Raw genomic sequence first — 17,514 nt, 5'->3', positions numbered from 1 at the left:
AACGATAAATCATTTTTTTAAAAAAATTTATTGATAGATATTATAATTTATAATATGCCTTTTTTTAAAATACACAAAAACATAATGAGCAATATAAATCAGAACATAGAAAGTAACTAATTATTCCATCCCCTAGCTATTTCAAAGCAACATAAATTGGGACAGAGAGAGTAACAAATTATCTTGAAATTTTTAATATCACAAATTTAAAAGATATTATCCTTGATTTTTTCAATTTTAAACTTAATAAATAAAGGCGATCATATAAAATGAGAAAGTTGATTCTTTGAAATTGTAACTGATGATAATTTTAAGTGATGTGTTCTTTTTAATAAAATATTATCTCCCCTGATTTTTCTCCTTTCTGTTATTAAATAATTGTATTCTTGCAAATCAAACAATACATAACAAACTAAAATATTGATATTTTAAATAAATATTGAAAGTGTGGCTAAAGGATCCTATTAAATGTCAAAATTTTGACATTTTAAAAAAATTCCCTTCATTTTTTCTCCATCATCTCACCTAGAACCTGAACGCGATACATTTGTATTATTCGTATAAACCATATTAAATTATAATGAAAAAAAGAAATGGCACTATACATCAATTTTTACTACTTCTAGTTCTTAGCTTAGTTTGACACAAACTTTAACATTAGATCTATTTTTTTTTAATCTTGTTATAAAAGTTAAAAGGATGGTATAATATACTAAAAATATCTTTTAAATTTTGTGAATTTTAAATATGATAATCCTCTCTTCATTTCTATAAAGGAGTGTTATCATATTGAAAATAAAAATTTATTAAATATAGTAAAATAATATTTTTTAATATCATTACCCTTATTTAGAAGTGGCACTTAAAAAAGACCAACACTGCATCTGCTCATTGTACCAAAGGCAGTACTAATTGTACATTTAAAAGGACCAACACTGTATCTGCTCATTGTACTAAAGGCAGTACTAATTGTACATTTAGAGGACCAACACTGCATCTTTTGATTGTACTAAACGTAGTACTAATTGTACATGAATAAAGCGCTCTCTCATTTTCCTTTCACTTTGTCTAGAAGTTTCTCAAATTTCTAACCCTAATTTCTCTCCCTCTCGAGTCTTCTTTCTACTTCTCAACTCTTCAATGGCGAATCGAGCTGGTCTTTACTCTTTTCTGTTTGTCTACATCTCTCTGAAGCTTTGCTGAAGATTTTTGTTTGTCTCCGACGACCTGCGCAGGTTCTTCTTCATGGTTTTAGCGAAATTTCAATGGCGACTCCATCTCTTCTTTATTGTTTTCTCTTTGTCTACAACCTTTAAATCTGTCTCTCAACCTTTGCTGAAGATTTCTATTTCTCTCCGATGACCTGCGCAGGTACTTCTTTTTTCTACTTCTGAACTCTTCAATGCCGAATCCATCTGTTCTTTACTGTTTTCGTTTTGTCTACAGCCTTAAATTTCTCTCTCAAGGTTTGCTCAACATTTCTGTTTGTTTCGGATGACCTGCGCAGGTATTTCTTTATCGTTTACGCGAAATCTCTAGGGCGATCCATCTGTTCTTTACTGTTTTCTGTTTCTCTACAGCCTTTAAATCTCTGTTCTCTTTCTTCTTACTCCTTTGTGCTCAAATTGGGTATATTTACTTCTAATTGTTGGTGCCTACAAGCTATCGCTGAAGCTGAAGCCCAATCGTTGAAAATGGATGCCATACCTATGAGGTGTTTAACAGAAAATCCAAAAAGAAAAGGGCAGATTCCATCACCATCAATCTTCTTGCTCCGTAAGCTTTAAATCTTCTTTCATTATATTTTATTTATTAATTCCATTTTTTTTTAATCATTTTCATCCCCTTTGGGATGAACTGAATTTTATTCTCTGAAAATAAGGGTATTTATCTTATGTTGTTTCAATACTCTGTTTTAGTTGTTGTTTTCCTTTTGGGTATATGTATGTATTCGTTAATAAAAGTTATTACTTTCTTTTGGTTGTTCTTTTGAAAAAACATAAGAAGCTATTTTCTTGTGTCCCAAAAACTGAACAACATATTACTTTTGAATGGTTCAGTGGAGTTAAAAAACACTATAGGTAATTTCTTTCTTAAGGTTAGTGGGTAGAGTTAACAAATACTTGTGTGGATATGCATTGTCAAGGTAAGTGTTAGGTGCTCAAACACTGGCTTGAATGCCATTTTTGGTGGAGTGATGCTCCACATCCTATATAGGATGGTGTCCCGTGAAAAAGATGCTTATGCCAAGGTAGCAATGGTGGTTGAACAAATAATTGGCTCATGTCATATGTTTAAAATTATTGTGATGCCCATGCTCTAATGAAAGTTATATTTGGAGTAAAACAATCTTTGTTTCACTCTCTTTTCGGAAAATAACCACTAGTAGATGATATGTATCTTGTTTCCTCCTGGGGTTGCATCGTTTACAGGTGAGAAGCAAGTTGTGGCTAACTATAACGAGACCCTAATTAAAGATCACCGTTCAGATTCAAATGAAAGGCTGGAAAGTGGATTAATTCTTTGATCACATTTTGCTATTATGTATTCCAATTATGCTTTGGCTATTTGATATGGTGCAAGGTTCATCTCGGGAAAAGGATATACTGGTGGTCAAGTTCTTAATGTTTTCGACTCCAAGCTTCTCCATGAAGTGGCAAGCGATTTACTTTTTGAGGTACACCAATTTAACTATGCATAAGTTTGAGAGTGGTTATACTAGATGCACTTGATTTTCTTATAATAAACTAATAATAGTATAAGTGTAGTAACTTGACGGGGTTTCTCAAAGCTTGTAGTACTGTTAACATGTGCATAAGTATACTGTATTTCTGGTTCTCGATTATTCTTCGTCTCTCCTTTGGCCTTCCACCACTCCCAAATCCCAATTTCTCTAGCATTCCTTTTCTACTCTCTACTTCAAATTCAGTACCAAAAAATGAATGGAAGATTTAAAGAAAAAAACCCTAAGAGGCAAAAGGTAGAGTCAATCAACTCAATAAATCTTTCAGTTCTTTTCATACTTTCCAAATATAATATATCTTATTGTTCTTTTAAGAACCTAATAATAGCATAAGTATACTATATCACCAGGTTGATTAGTTCTCCTTAATTGAACATAGATGATTCATGTATTAAGATATAGGTACAATATTGTTATCCCAACTCCTCTTCTTTCTTTTTTATGTTTCTTATGGTTGCATAGAGGTGATACATGATTTTTATATCCATGGATGTGTAAAGAACTCTAAATGCTTGATGTTGGATCTTGACTTTATAATATTTTAAAACTTTACAAGCAGCTTATTTAATATTACATAATATACTCTTGTACTTGTTGTTGTATGGAAGTGGTGAAAGTTTACTACAAAAGATTGAGATTTTTTTTATGCTCCGTCAACTATACATATAGTTTATGACTTCAAAATCTCCCTTCTAAGTTATCAGAAACCTTATTTTGGACTATATTCAAAAGTTGAGCTATGCAACTAAGCTAATAATTGGACAATGCTTTACAGAGGTTGTGTCCGCCAGCTTAAGCTAAGATATTTCACCAAAGTAGATCACATCAATTTGCCGAGTTGGATTTCAAATAATGTTTTCCAATCTCAAGAATGTTAAAATTATCGGTTGCCTAATGACGCAGTTGAAGGTGTGGTCTGAAGCAGATTTTTGTAAGCTTTTCAAACTTTTGAGGTTTCTACTAAAGAATGCAGTGGCTTTGCAAAAGTTTGTTATCCTAACAAAGAGGAGAAAATGTTTCACTTGTTTAAACAACTTTGTGTTCCGGCATTTATCACGATTGACTAAGAAATTGTTACACAGTAAAAAATCATCAACAAATTTCGTGATTGTTTATCTACAGATTGCTTAGCCAACCGTTATAAATAATCACGAAATTTGTTGTAGTGTTTCTAGCCACTTCAACAAATACATATTTTTCAACAAAATATAAGGTGTATCTAGCAGTTAAGAGTTGTGAACCTTGCGCTAATTTGATGCGTCATATTTTTGAAATTCTGGCTGCGCCACAGAAGATGGAAGAATACGAGGCTGCCGGTATGAAGTAGGAATCAATCCCCCAATCTATCGATTCAACTTATAATAATCTTCTTATTATGATCATTATGTATGCAGTACAATTGAGTTAGAGTTGAGTTGTGATAAGAAAACTTGGAATCTGTGGGCATGCTAATTGAAAATCCACAAGTATCGACTATCGTGAAACAAGCACTTGATAGTTGATCCTAATCCTGTGGGGTTGGTCCTAAATATCTCAGGGCACGTAGGCTATAAGATGGATTCAATAGTTTTTTCTAGAGTGGAAACATTGAGCACAAATTTATTCACAACTCTTTTTGAACTTGGATATTGGGCAAACATCCATAGTTTCTAGCACTATCTGACTATCCAAATGGTTCCTGGATTATTCCAATCCTCTGGATATCCTGCAGTAGTTGCAATGATTGGAAATTAGTTTTGCAAAGAAGAGGATACTTATAATGGGTATTTAGAATGCTCACACTTCTGTTGGGAATGTTACGGGGTCATTAGTTGCATCAATATATTAAAATACGGATGGGTTGGAATTATTTATCTGTTCCTTTTCAGTTTCTCATTATGTCTTGCCCATAACATACATGATTTATTATAAATGCTACACACTTTCATTCTAATCACAATTGAAAAGTATTGGTCTTTCATCTAAATAGTCAGGGGTTAACCAACCTCAACTGGTCCTTATTGGATGGAGCTTTCCATTTGACTCTTCCTAAAGAGTCTCATGATTTGGATTTGGATAGCCAAGATTGTTTTGATGAAGAGGGATAGCCAAGATTTGTTGGAGGAATTTGAGAAAGTTGCTACTTATGGAGGAAATGAAAGTACCAATTGTATTCGAATCTTCAAGCGCAGGGCTGAAAAGAAGGTAAGTCTTCTGAACTACCTACTGTTGATATTTGTTTTTTTCCCTCACAATCTTGACTGTTCTTATGTTGTTCCATAATAAAAAATATATTCCTTTTTTGAGATATTTGATTATTGAAAAAGAACATTTTCTTGGGTTCCCGAATGATGGTATGTTGGTTACTCCAGCTCTTTTGTTGCCTCAACGTTCCAGATTTACAAGTAAATTATTTTGTACTATGTGTTAGTTTACCTGAAACAACTATTGCTTTAACCACATGATGTTGGTTGATCTTAGTAGATACTTTTACAACTATTCGAATTTGACATTACATCTTAGTATGATCGTGAGAAATAATAGAGGCTACGATTCTAAAAGCCTCTATGCAGTGTGTTATGCTTGGTGAGGTTTGTCATTTAGATAAGTGATTTTCTTTTTTCCTTGCTATGTGAATTCCAAAATCCAATTGCATACGGAATTAGAACAAATGAGCATGTTTATTATTATTACAGTACACATGTTATTCTGTGTTACTAAGCTCCTGTTAAAGCTAATTTAGTTAGTTTTTCTTATATGGATTTCTACTGTAGTACATTCCATTTTATGTGAAAAACAAAGTACACAAAGAGCTAGCAAGTTGTAATAAATAAAAATGATCCTCTGTTCCCTGAAGTTTCATTTTGCATATTTAGAAATGTTCACAAATATAGTATTCTTGATGAAGAAGATGTACAATAGACATTACTATAATTGAGGCGCTAAGAAGTTATAATATTAAGTAAAGAAGGGATGTAATTATGTCAACTTAAAAAATAGGAGACATGTAAAACTGTGATGTAATGTCAACAAAACTATATGTTATGGTGCAGGCCTCCGTTAGCTCTAAGATCTTAAACTTGACATTACATACATGACAGATCGTATGAATTATAAATCAAAGTCACTTGGAAGATTTTTGTCGTTATTTATTCGTCCGTTTGTATGCTCATCTCTTACTCAATTTTATATATATTGGATAGTTTCATTGATGCCCTAAAATGTTTTATGATAGTGCTTTCTGAAATATCTTATCGTAGCACTTTATAGCTGGTCTGCTTGATTACAAGGTGGTCATTTTTTCTTTTGTTGAATCTTAGTAGTTGTAGACTTCCATTGAAAGATGAAAATTCACAAATTGAATATTTTCTACTTTTGTGCTTTTTGTCTTTAATTTCAAGCTTTTCTGTTACATGATCAATCCTATTAGTTTTGTTCATTACTAAAATGAATTGAATCCTATCAAATATTTCTATTTCTCCTTTGAATTACTTATATATATCCTATGAATTTCATTTCGCACCGGAAATTATTCTAGGAGAAGTTTGAATCCGTTCCGTTCGGAAATTGATTGGTCTTGATTTGAAATGGTTTACGCGTTACTGGTTCCCGGAAGAGTTAATATCTCCATTAGCTAATTTGGAATAGATGAAGTGGATCTGTTGTGAAGTTAATCTGGAATTGATTTCCTCGATCTACCATTTGATTCTATTTCAAATGGTTTTAAATGGTGTATAATATTTACAATTCAAAAGAGGTAAGTATTAATTGACTTGATTGACGGTAAAAGAAAAAGAAAAAACCTAGAAAATCAGATAGTAATTTTGCATATGACAACTTAATTAGAACCTAATAGTACTGGAGAGTTAAATATGTAACCAAATGTTAAATATAAGTAATAACTGCCAATATAAAGAATAACACAAAATAAGCAATTCTACTTCAAGTCCATTTCCTTTTTATTTCTCTCTATATATGATCTCTGCCCTCTAACTTTAATTTGCAGTTTTTTTGTGGTAATTGCCAAAGCAATTGCTATGTTCATTGCTTTGATGTGTGGATGGCCAACAAAAAAGTATTTGACTAATTCATTCTTGATTTTCATCACCTTCTGCAATTATCTTTTCCAGAAAAGCGCTTTCTAGGTATACTCTTAACAGATGTGTTGATATTTGACTCACGCCCAGGGGATGTTGAGCTTAAGCACGTCTAATGAAATTACTTCATACTTCTACAGGTATTGTCATCTTTTGTCAAAAACTGCAAGAAGCAATTATGAACATTATGCATGCACTGCTTCTCTTCTATAATACTCACTAATATTTATTTTTAACTTTCTTCTTAATTTCATTTTCTTTTAGTTGATTGGTGTTTACCTTCTTCGGGAAGGTATTTCAAAACTTTTCCTTATATGTTTTCAAAATAATAAAGAAGTTTGATGACTTTAATGTTCTTGTGATGAATTAGGAACTGCACAAAACAATATCAATGATTTTGAGTATTTTGTCCATGTGATATATTTATATCTTTTTCATATTGTAGTTAAAAAGTATTGTACTATCAAAGATGTTTATAGAAGTTATTGTTGATGGTTACAACTACTTCACACATATAAATGAAAGTGACATGATCCACTTTCATTTAAATCCAATTCCATCCACAAAGTTAAATGGAATTGTATATTATCTCTACTTTTTTTGGTGTAAACAAATTTGTATAGATGATATAGATCAGATTATAGATTTGATAGGAAATCTGTAATTATCCCTTTTTTGGAGGTAGCCATCATTAAGAATTCAACCTTAACAGTTTTTTTAAAAAAAAAGATATGCTCCACCCATGTTGATACATAAGATAATTATTTTTAATGAATTTTCTCAGTGATACTTGACTATCAAGTTCAATTATATGATTCTCATGATTTTGCCTCTGGATTTCATAAATTTCTTTCTTCCAAGAAGGGAAATTAATTGCCTGATATGCTGAAGTCTAACCTTTTCATTTCAGATGATTGAAAGTATGTGGAATAAATAAATCTGAACTAATCTATAAATGGTAAGAGAACGACCTTTGAGGTCTGTACATTTGCTTAAAGGTTAGATCTTCTTTTATATATATATGAGAGAGACATAATTTGAAAGGCTCATCTTACTTATTTTCACATTATGCAGGTTATAGTAAAATATGTTGCTTTTGTAAAATGCTTAACCAAGAGGGTTATGACACTATGTGGAGTTATCATTGTCATGTGTCTCTTTTCTAGCTCCGTTGGACCTCTAAAGCTTTATATTACTGAGATGGATATTTATGTTCTAAGGAAACAGAAAAATGATCAACGATGGAGCTTCAAAGATCTTGGATGGATTCTGTGTCTATCTATGTATGCCTAAAAATGTGTTCTTTAGTGTAAACCTATGCTGTTTGGATTCTTCAAAATTATCTTAAACAAAAATGTCTACGGGATATGTTTCAGATTTGTCAAAAGTAGTGTATTTTTGAAAAATCCGACACGAATGAAAAGTGAAGAATTTGCAGAACTAAGGTGTAAACTGAAGTACACATCAAGCAATTTACTTATATATAGAATTTGCTAGCATCAATATATTAAGATATACGAGCTATTCAATTTTTAACTTTTATGTTTTCTCCATGTGTTACATTTTCATTCTTCTAATTTTTACAAGTTATCCTTCATCACTATATAACTATGCAAAACATCTTTAAATTGATAACATATCGAAAATATAGATGTTGGGCCCGTGCTAAGCATGGGCCTTGCCCATCTAGTTCTAAATAAGTGACAGTTACCTCGATCCGACGAAATCAGTAAAAACCCTACACATGCATTAAGGCAACTTCTGTAAATAGATAAAAAATAAAGGCCACTTCTATTTCACGGATAATTTCATCATTTCACCTATAATTTGACCTATTAATAAACCCCACCTGTTTGCCTTTTCGATTTCCGCGACATTTAAACATTGCAACAACTCACGCGTCAGCTTCATTCTTAAAGAAATTCAAGGCTCTCTTCTGTTGACACCTATTTGGTACCTCAATTGCTGCTGGCAGACATTCAAAAGGGTATGTCTGTCATTTTCTCTTCTCCTTTTCTTCTTTCTTAGACACGTGTGTTTTCTCATTCTGAAATATTGCATTTCACTTAATTGCTACCACCTTCTTCTCTCTGTCTTTCTCTCAAGTCTCATTCACCTTCTTCTCTCTGTCTCTTTGATGTTTGCCGCATGTGTTTGTACATCCACAAAAAAGATCCACGTGTACTTCCATATTTACCAATGCTTTTGGTATGTTCTCTGTTTTCATTCATTGATTTTGTGGGTTTTCTTTGAAGTCTTGCCTCTTGGATCTGCCAAAAAAAAAAAAAAAAATTACCGGAGCTGCGCCTTTTGGCTTGATTTGCTGGGTTTATGTCTTCTTCAATGTTTTCTTTGCTAATTAATCTGAATTTCTAGCTTCCCTTAAAACTTAATTTTAATTTGGTTTGTTTGTTGAATCCGAAAAAACCTCCAAGAAGAAGCTTTGATTTTCTATTGATTTACTTGGTTTGCTTCCTCTTCATTGTTCTACTTGGTAATGTCAAAGGTTGCTTTTACTTTGAAATATATGTGCATTCATTTGGTGTGTTATATCTGTAAAACATTTCTTCACTCGGAACAACAATAGACTGCCAATACCAAAGTAAAGCTACTTATCCCTAAGCCATCCGAACAGTGCATGTTAACTACAACATTCGCATGTCTCATACTAATCTACTATTGTGCCTTTAATTCTTTTCATAAATATTTTGACCTTTGTACTAAAAATAATAAATAAATTTGTGGAAATTGGATTGTTGTTAATTACTTTACATTGGATTGTTGTTAATTACGACAACAATTTAATGCTAGTTCCAAAGCTGTATCAAGTGGGGGTGTAGCTCATATGGTAGAGCGCTCGCTTCGCATGCGAGAGGCACGGGGTTCGATTCCCCGCACCTCCATTTTGTTTTTTTTTATTCGTATGAACATTGAAATGTAGTAAGAATTAAGAAATACTAATTTTTAAGGTTTCGGTTATTTTTAAAAAAAATATATCTACTCATTTTTTTTTTGAGTATTTTATAATGTATGACCAAAAAAAATCCAATCATATCAGTTTTTCTTCGATATCGGAACGATTCGGTTAATTTTCGAGGTTTTTTAATTTAAAGCATCACCTCAAAATATACTATTATAAAAATATGTCGCAAGTATATTTATGAAGAAGCACTTCAATTCTTCAACAAGATGTAAAGAATATAAGACTTTGTTACCGTGTTGTTTGATCTTAAACATTTAGTAGGAGTGCTTGCATAAATTTTGCTATATTATTTGATGAAGTATCTACTCCATAGTATCTAAAACCTAAATTATCTTTATATTTGAAAAATATTATAAAATATACTTATATATTAAATTCAACATATTGTTAATATATAAAATAAAGTTGTTCGATTTGGTTTGAAAATTTTCTATTTTTATTATAAACAAAAAGACCATCCCAATTATTTGAGACGATTATATACTTAAATAAAAATCTATAATTTTATTATAAAAATAATATAAATTAATTCGATACTATTAGATTTGGTCGATTCAATTAGTTTTTCATATTCATCAATACACCACTGAAAATAAGTGCAACACAATTTCAACGCTCTATGCCAGAATTCAAAACTTTGACAGGTAAAAGGGCGAATGAAAGGGCACTTTGGCCTTTATATTTTTTTTCCCCCTTTGGATAAAGAAACTTTGAGCTTCAATTCAATGGTTTATACAAATAAACTTTTACCAATTAGAAGGTCGGGTCGATCGACCTTCTTATAAACTATTACATAGAGGGCATGAAATAAAATATTTTTCAATTTTTTCACGTTAGGTTGATTAAATATTTTTAAAACTATTTTTCTCTAAAAAAATATGTTCTTTAAAATGAGGTGCTAATGAAAGTGGAAAAACTAGTGCTAACTTGAAACACTCCACATTGATTGTTTTTTCCTTTCCCTCCAACACATCTCATTATCATGTGAGTCAAGGTATATTTGTCTATCTAATTTATATACAAAAACTTGTAGGATAATAATTTTTACTTACCTACTGAACATAAGAAATAAGTAGAAAATTCACTTATTTTTTTAAAGATATTTTCCTTCGTACCAAACTCACCCTTAGAGTAATAAATTATCATTCATTCAAAGATTGGTTTTCGGTAATTATGAAACGATGAAAGGTTTTTTCGAAATTGTTAGTAAATATAGGGAAAATTACGTGGATGAACAAACATATGCTAGTTAATTAGCTAACATGACTATAGTTTGAATTAATTACGACTCACAACTTAATTTTAGCTATAATAATATCATCTCTCTCGCCTCTCTCCTCTTTTATTCATATACACATACAAATTATACATATGCAATTAGTCTCTACCCTCTCTCGCTCGCCTCTCTCCTCCCTCTCTCAATCTCGCTCGCCAGATATATAATACATATGTATACCAGTTACATGCATATATACAATTATCTGACAGATATACATATACAGTTCGTCTCTCTCCACTTTCTACCCTCTCTTGCTTGCCTCTCTCCTCCCTCTCCCAATCTCACTCACATATCTCATCCCTGTAATTATAACATGTAGTTACGAATCGTAATTAGCAAATTATAGATATGAAACATAAATAAGTTATTTTTGAGTGGCTATAAGCGAAAATTCCCCAATATAATTATGTGACTTAATTTGATGAGAAAATGTACGTGATTATCCCAATTCCGGATCTCACTAAAGCGGAAGGCTATATTGTGTGGACACGATTTATTCATGAGTCGTTGACAATTGACATGTAAAAGATATTGTTTTCCTACGCAAAATAATTACGAAAGGTAAAGTGAAATTTACTCTTAATTTTATAATAAATAAACTTGACTAAATATCTATTTTGAAATTTAACCTCGAATAACGTACATAGAGATAAGATCTTTGGAGGAGGTCATTTTTACAATAGATAAATTACCCATCAAACCATTTAAGAAAACGAAATACATTAAAGTAGAATTAACTAGGTGCAAATTTGACATCAAAATATATGCCCTTTTATGATCAACAATATTTAGATAGATTAAATTTACTAATAAAGTAAGTGGTGCAGTTGATGAGACTACTCCTTTCTTAATTAAGTTTCGATTATGAACTAATTTGGATATGGCAAAATCTAGCTTGGTAGCCATAGGAGCGCTTTCACCGAGTGAGCCCTTTGCATCAACAATTCGGATTAGTTGGCTCCAATACAGCTATTAAATATTAAATTAAAATTAAAAAATAAAATATATTAAGTTTAATTTGGTGTTGACAGATCCTGAAGTTCTATTTATAAAAAGGCAGCCACTTGTGAGTATCTTTTTCTAGGTAAATGCACGGTGGCACATTTTTTGTGCATAATATATGATCAAAGTCAGAAGGCAGTATTTGCCATGTTACCCTTCATTCTCTTTATTTAATCAGATTGACCCCCATATAATATTACTACTAATTAAAGTAAAATTATCTGCATGTTATTGGATTAAAATAGCAACTGTAAAAAAATATCTTAACATGAACTTATATTTGGATGCATAGTTTTTTCAATTTTGTTATTTTTGATCGATCTATTTATGAAATTTAGTGTAACTTTTTGAGGTGTATTTATTTTCTATTTAGATGGTCCTCTTGGTTAAATCTATATTTTTTTCACAATTCAGATAATCAAGTCGCCAAAATTCGTTTAATATTTGTATGTGACAAGAAAATCATTCATTTTTGACAAACTTAAAAGATCAAAACTGTATAGGTGGATATTTAAGGGATCATATTGAATCTGGCCAAACAAATAAGGGACCATTAATCATTATTGTTTTTTTCCTCTTTTATCGTTTAATAATAAATAATAAAACCTTTGACTAATTCAAGTCCCCCTTAAATATTACAACTACTCTTTTCTCCTCATTTCTATAGTTAGCAATTCTGCACTTCTCTCAATGGGTAACAATTTCTTTTTGTGCTTTCAACTAATTTTAGTATGTTGTTTCATTTATGATTGAATATGGTAATGTGTGTGTCTATACATTTCTTGAATTTTAATTTCTTGATACAATCTTGTTCATTTTAATATTTCCTCTTTCGAATGGGTTTACTTGAGCCGAAGATCTATTGGAATGTCTCATACATTCTATCCTCTTCAGACCTCGATCTATAGAATTACACTGAATATGTTATTGTTATTTCTCTGATCGTAGCGTTTTTGCTTCTTTTCAGTTCAATAGAGAAGGCAAATTCACAAAGCTTCATTTGTTTTGATGGCCTCTGAGAGGGAGATTTTCAGCCTATCTGGACCATTGCATCTCACTGCTATTGATTGGTAAGATCAACGCACATCTCGTTTTATATTTTCGTCTTCATTTGCTGCCGTTGATTAAACGATGGATTTGACTTTGTGTGTCCCTTTAGTCCACATTACTCTAAATATCGTATGTCCGTTCATTTTTACTTGTTCAGTATTGACTTGATAGGCGCCTTAAATAACAATAAATAGAATAACAATTTTATTATATTGTCTTAAACGGTTTGAGCCCAAATTTTGAATTTATATGTTAGCCTCAATATCTACCTTAGTGCTTATATTGCGTAGATTATAGACTTAACCTTGTCAAAGATTGGACGTGCAAAGGTGTTATAATGTCTCCCATTAGTTGAGAGATTGGGTCAATGCATCGTTACATAATTTGAACAATAAGCGATGGAATAGATAGGTAATTCTAAGTAGAATCCTTTCTTACGATATGTTAAAAAGAACGGGATCAATCACGTAATAGCATCAGCTCTTTCCATACAATGATTCATGCTTTACTCTTACCGTGTCATATGCAAATGAATTCACTTTTGAAGTTATATGATTAACTTCAAAATTCTGAACTAAGTTTACATTTTTCACAGGAGAAATACATGTCATAGGAGGTCCATAGCAGCAAGTTTAGTACAAAGTGTGTACATTCTTGAACGTGACCGCCAGCAAAATCGTCAAGGGTTTAATGCCCTTGCTCCACCATGGTGGGAATTCTTCCATTTTCATTTAATCCAAGTCTTGGCAGACAATGAAGACCAATCATACTTTGGCGCGATTTACGAATATAAATTTCCAAACTCCAATTTCCACAACAAAACAATGGACGATGTTCACAATCAAAATCAGAATAAGAATCAGAATCCACCAAAGTATGTGATTGCCTTTCGAGGCACAATTGCCAAAAAAGGTAACCGATCACAGGACTTCAAATTAGACCTCAGACTCATTCGCGACAATCTCCACAATTGCTCTCGCTTCCATATTGGTTTGCAAGTTGTACAGAACATTGTTCAGAATCACGAGGTTTCAGAGATTTGGCTAACCGGACATTCATTAGGCTCTTCAATTGCACTACTAATCGGAAGGAATATGGTGAAAACAGGAATTCATCTTGAAACATATCTTTTCAATCCACCATTCACATCACTTCCGATAGAGAAATTCACACAGAACGAGAAATTGAAGCACGGAATCCGCATTACTCACAGTGTGCTCACTTCAGGACTCGCTAGTGCTGTCAATAGTTGCAAATCAAAGTCCATAAATAAAAGTGAGTCGTTTACTCTGTTATCTTCGTGGATTCCTTACTTATTTGTGAATCCATCAGATCCTATCTGCGCAGAATACGTTGGGTATTTCGAACACAGAGAGAAAATGGCTGCGATTGGAAAAGGGGAAATTGGACGAATTGCGACGCAGAATTCAATAAGAAGTATAATTGGGAATGCAATAGGGAAAGATCAATCGGAACCATCGCACTTACTTCCTTGTGCGTATGTTGCTATTAATTCGAGTCCTTCTCCAGATTTTAAGAGAGCTCATGGAATACATCAATGGTGGAAGCCAGATTTACAGTGCAACTATAAACTCTACCAGTTTCGATAAGATTAGATTAATTGAAATCAATTGTCATTGAACCCAGACTCATTCATTGTAAGTTCGAGTCACAGAAAAGAAAAATGGTCTCGACAATTCAGAATAAGCTAAGTCAACAGGGAATGGTCATGCCAATTCAGGCAATAGTAATGATGTGAACACTCTCTATACTAGCTAGGCCGGGATGTGGCCCAAACTATTACTAATGGGGAACCAACTACAATGGGTGCGCAATACTCTAGTCTCGGGGGCTGATGGAAGGGCCCCAAGGAAGGCGTGAGAGTCCACGCACCTTACAAGGTGTGGCCTCACACGAGCCTTCCTATTTTTACATTATTAATGGCTAAAATTTTTTTGAGGATAAACTGTGAGGGGTCTTGTGTCTTTGTATTTTTGGTCTCTTCCATTTTTTTGTTGTCATTTTGAAATTTTAGTAAAAAAAATTGTCCTTTAAAATCGAAATTTGAAATTTATTTATTATTATTATTATTATTTTATATATATATATATATATATATATATATGCAGTCACAATATCTTTTTGAATTATTGGAGAAGTCATTTGATCATTTTGAGGGGCATGTTCAAGTACATAATCATGAATTTTATCACGCATTTTTGCATACCATGAGAGAATCTGAAGAAAATTACCCCTACTAAGTGATGATTTAGATTCATCATGACCTCGAAATGCGAATCTTTGAGTTATGAGAAGTCTTACTACATCAAGGAAACACTTAAGCAAATATAATATCCATGCTTAATTTGATTAGATTGCCTCTCAAATGCAGATTGAATAGACTGTTGTTGTCGTAGTAAATCTTGACATTTCTTTTTTGATCGATTATGTGGGCTATTCAGCAGACCAATATGCTTGTCAAGACCACTCTTTTTATTTCAATTCTTAAATCATGTACATGAAAATACTTCATATCTACCTTGATTAATGTTATGATCTTTAAATAGATAGCAATACAAACAATAGGCCGCATCTTTACTAACACTATACTCAAACCAACATGATATACATCATCAAACCATTCATGATTAAAATGACACATTGATACAAAAATATTTGTTTGAGGGTACTCATGCACCTCCAGGTGAGGTTGACAAGGACCATTCACAAGGTATGCTCTTCTAATAACATCACGATGATTTGGATGATAATTCAATACTTGAGTTCTTTCACCGGAATCAAACTTTAAAGTACTTAAATTAAATTCTTGAGAAGAATGTGATGATAATTCTGAATGATTGACATTTTCTTCTTGGTTAGATTGATTATGACTATGAGAGGCTAAACTTGATTTCGATACTAGGTAAAATACTTCTTCATTGAATATTGAGACTGAATCATAAAGTAAAAATTTAGTTAGAATTTAAGAGAATTAAACACACAATAAGAACTATTTAAAAAAAAAGCACACACTCAATAAGGATCAAAACCAAAAAGCTTAAGCAATGGTTATTTGATTATTAAATTATATTTCTCTATCTCTCCAATTCTAGATTAAGAAAATATATAAAATCAGCCAAATAAAAAAATTGAAACATCAATAATATCAATAAATCAGCCAACTAAAAGAAAGCACAACAGGAAATAACGAAATAAGACATATAGAAATCTAGTAAAAAAAGGAAATCAAAAACTTACCAAAATAGCTATTAATGGAGATGAAAGAAACGATTGCTGATAGACTTCAAGTTTTCAATAACGACCAATCCAACAAAAGCATCAATATGCCAACAGTAAGCATCAGCGAAATGCAGCAGTAGCAGCAGCCAACAACGTTCACGGCAGCAACGAGAGATATGAGAAAATAAAATGTGGAAAGATCCTAGATGAAGAAAAGAGTTTTTTAATATTTGACTTTGTAATTAGGAATTAAACTAATAAATCCTAAATTCCCAATCAGCATTTTAGTTTTTTGGAACTAAACGTCATTTTCTGATTCCATGCGCCTTCCTTACAAGGCGTGAGGGAATGGCCCCAAGGAAGGCGTGAGAGTCCATGCACCTTACAAGGTGTGGCCTCACATGCGCCTTCCTTCTTACACGTGTCTTTCTTTTTCTTTATTAATAGCGTTAAAAATTTAGGGGGTAAGGTGTGAGGGGTTTTACGCCTTTGTCTCTTCCATTTTTTACTGCCCTTTTGGAATTTTAGTTAAAAAAATTGCCCTTTATGATCTTGACTCAAAATTTATTTGTAATATATACAATTGATAAAATATATTTAGCTTGATAAAACTCCTTTTATTCAACTAAGTATCAAATACTTATTTAATTTATAACATATATCACATCAAAATGTACTTTTACACATAATTTTTAGAAACTAATCTAAGGTGTTAAATTTTACCTAAATGTTAAAAATCTTGAATGTGTGATTATACAACTATTCTATATTTAAGTTTAATACTCTCAAACTAACTATTTGGTGCATACATACTTTATAAAACATAACCAATTACTATCTATGGAGAGCCCAAAGCAAGCCTCTTAGATGCATTACAAGAAACTACAAGAAAATTTATTATTAACGATCTATTCTTAACGAAAGGATATAAATTTGTTCATTAAATATGTATTTATTACATCACAATTTTTTTTCAATCGGTAAAAAGTAACTTTTATTTAATATTAGCGATGGAATAATTTTTGGACATTAAAAGAATGAAATTCAATCGTTATGGTCTAAAAAAAAGCATTATATTTTTTAAATTAAACTTTTGAAGGAAACCTCATAGAGTAATAAACTCAAAATTTATATCAAACAA

At 31.8% G+C, this 17,514-nt stretch overlaps 1 protein-coding gene, 1 long non-coding RNA gene and 1 other non-coding gene across 4 annotated transcripts; all 3 read left to right on the top strand.

Moving 5' to 3' along the window:
* Nucleotides 1-1,634: 1,634 nt before the first annotated feature.
* Nucleotides 1,635-4,920, top strand: LOC125860396 (uncharacterized). Of its 2 annotated transcripts, XR_007445851.1 has the most exons (4): nucleotides 1,635-1,776; nucleotides 2,433-2,677; nucleotides 3,519-3,674; nucleotides 4,713-4,920. It is a non-coding gene; the product is annotated as an uncharacterized LOC125860396 (long non-coding RNA). The 2 variants fall into 2 exon arrangements; XR_007445850.1 differs by having other exon boundaries at nucleotides 3,519-4,920.
* Nucleotides 4,921-9,649: 4,729 nt separating this feature from the next.
* On the top strand, nucleotides 9,650-9,722 carry TRNAA-CGC (transfer RNA alanine (anticodon CGC)). Its single transcript has one exon. It is a non-coding gene; the product is annotated as a tRNA-Ala (tRNA).
* A 3,327-nt stretch (nucleotides 9,723-13,049) lies between these two features.
* Nucleotides 13,050-14,762, top strand: LOC125860390 (GDSL esterase/lipase At4g10955-like). The gene is made up of 2 exons (XM_049540335.1): nucleotides 13,050-13,153; nucleotides 13,729-14,762. The coding sequence occupies exons 1-2, from the start codon at nucleotides 13,092-13,094 to the stop codon at nucleotides 14,741-14,743; spliced, it is 1,077 nt and encodes a 358-aa protein (XP_049396292.1). The 5' UTR covers nucleotides 13,050-13,091; the 3' UTR covers nucleotides 14,744-14,762.
* The last annotated feature ends 2,752 nt before the right edge of the window (nucleotides 14,763-17,514 follow it).

Source organism: Solanum stenotomum, chromosome 3, assembly GCF_019186545.1.
Source record: "Solanum stenotomum isolate F172 chromosome 3, ASM1918654v1, whole genome shotgun sequence".
In the NCBI taxonomy this organism is placed as follows: domain Eukaryota; kingdom Viridiplantae; phylum Streptophyta; class Magnoliopsida; order Solanales; family Solanaceae; genus Solanum; species Solanum stenotomum.
The sequence above is the reverse complement of the archived record's forward strand: the minus strand, read 5'-3'. Positions and strand labels throughout refer to the sequence as shown.

Bases quoted from the DNA above. Each gene is read 5' to 3' on its own strand.
- LOC125860390 (XM_049540335.1), top strand. From the start codon at position 13,092: ATGGCCTCTGAGAGGGAGATTTTCAGCCTATCTGGACCATTGCATCTC. The intron at 13,154-13,728 runs GTAAGATCAACG...CATTTTTCACAG, and splicing joins CATCTCACTGCTATTGATTG to GAGAAATACATGTCATAGGA.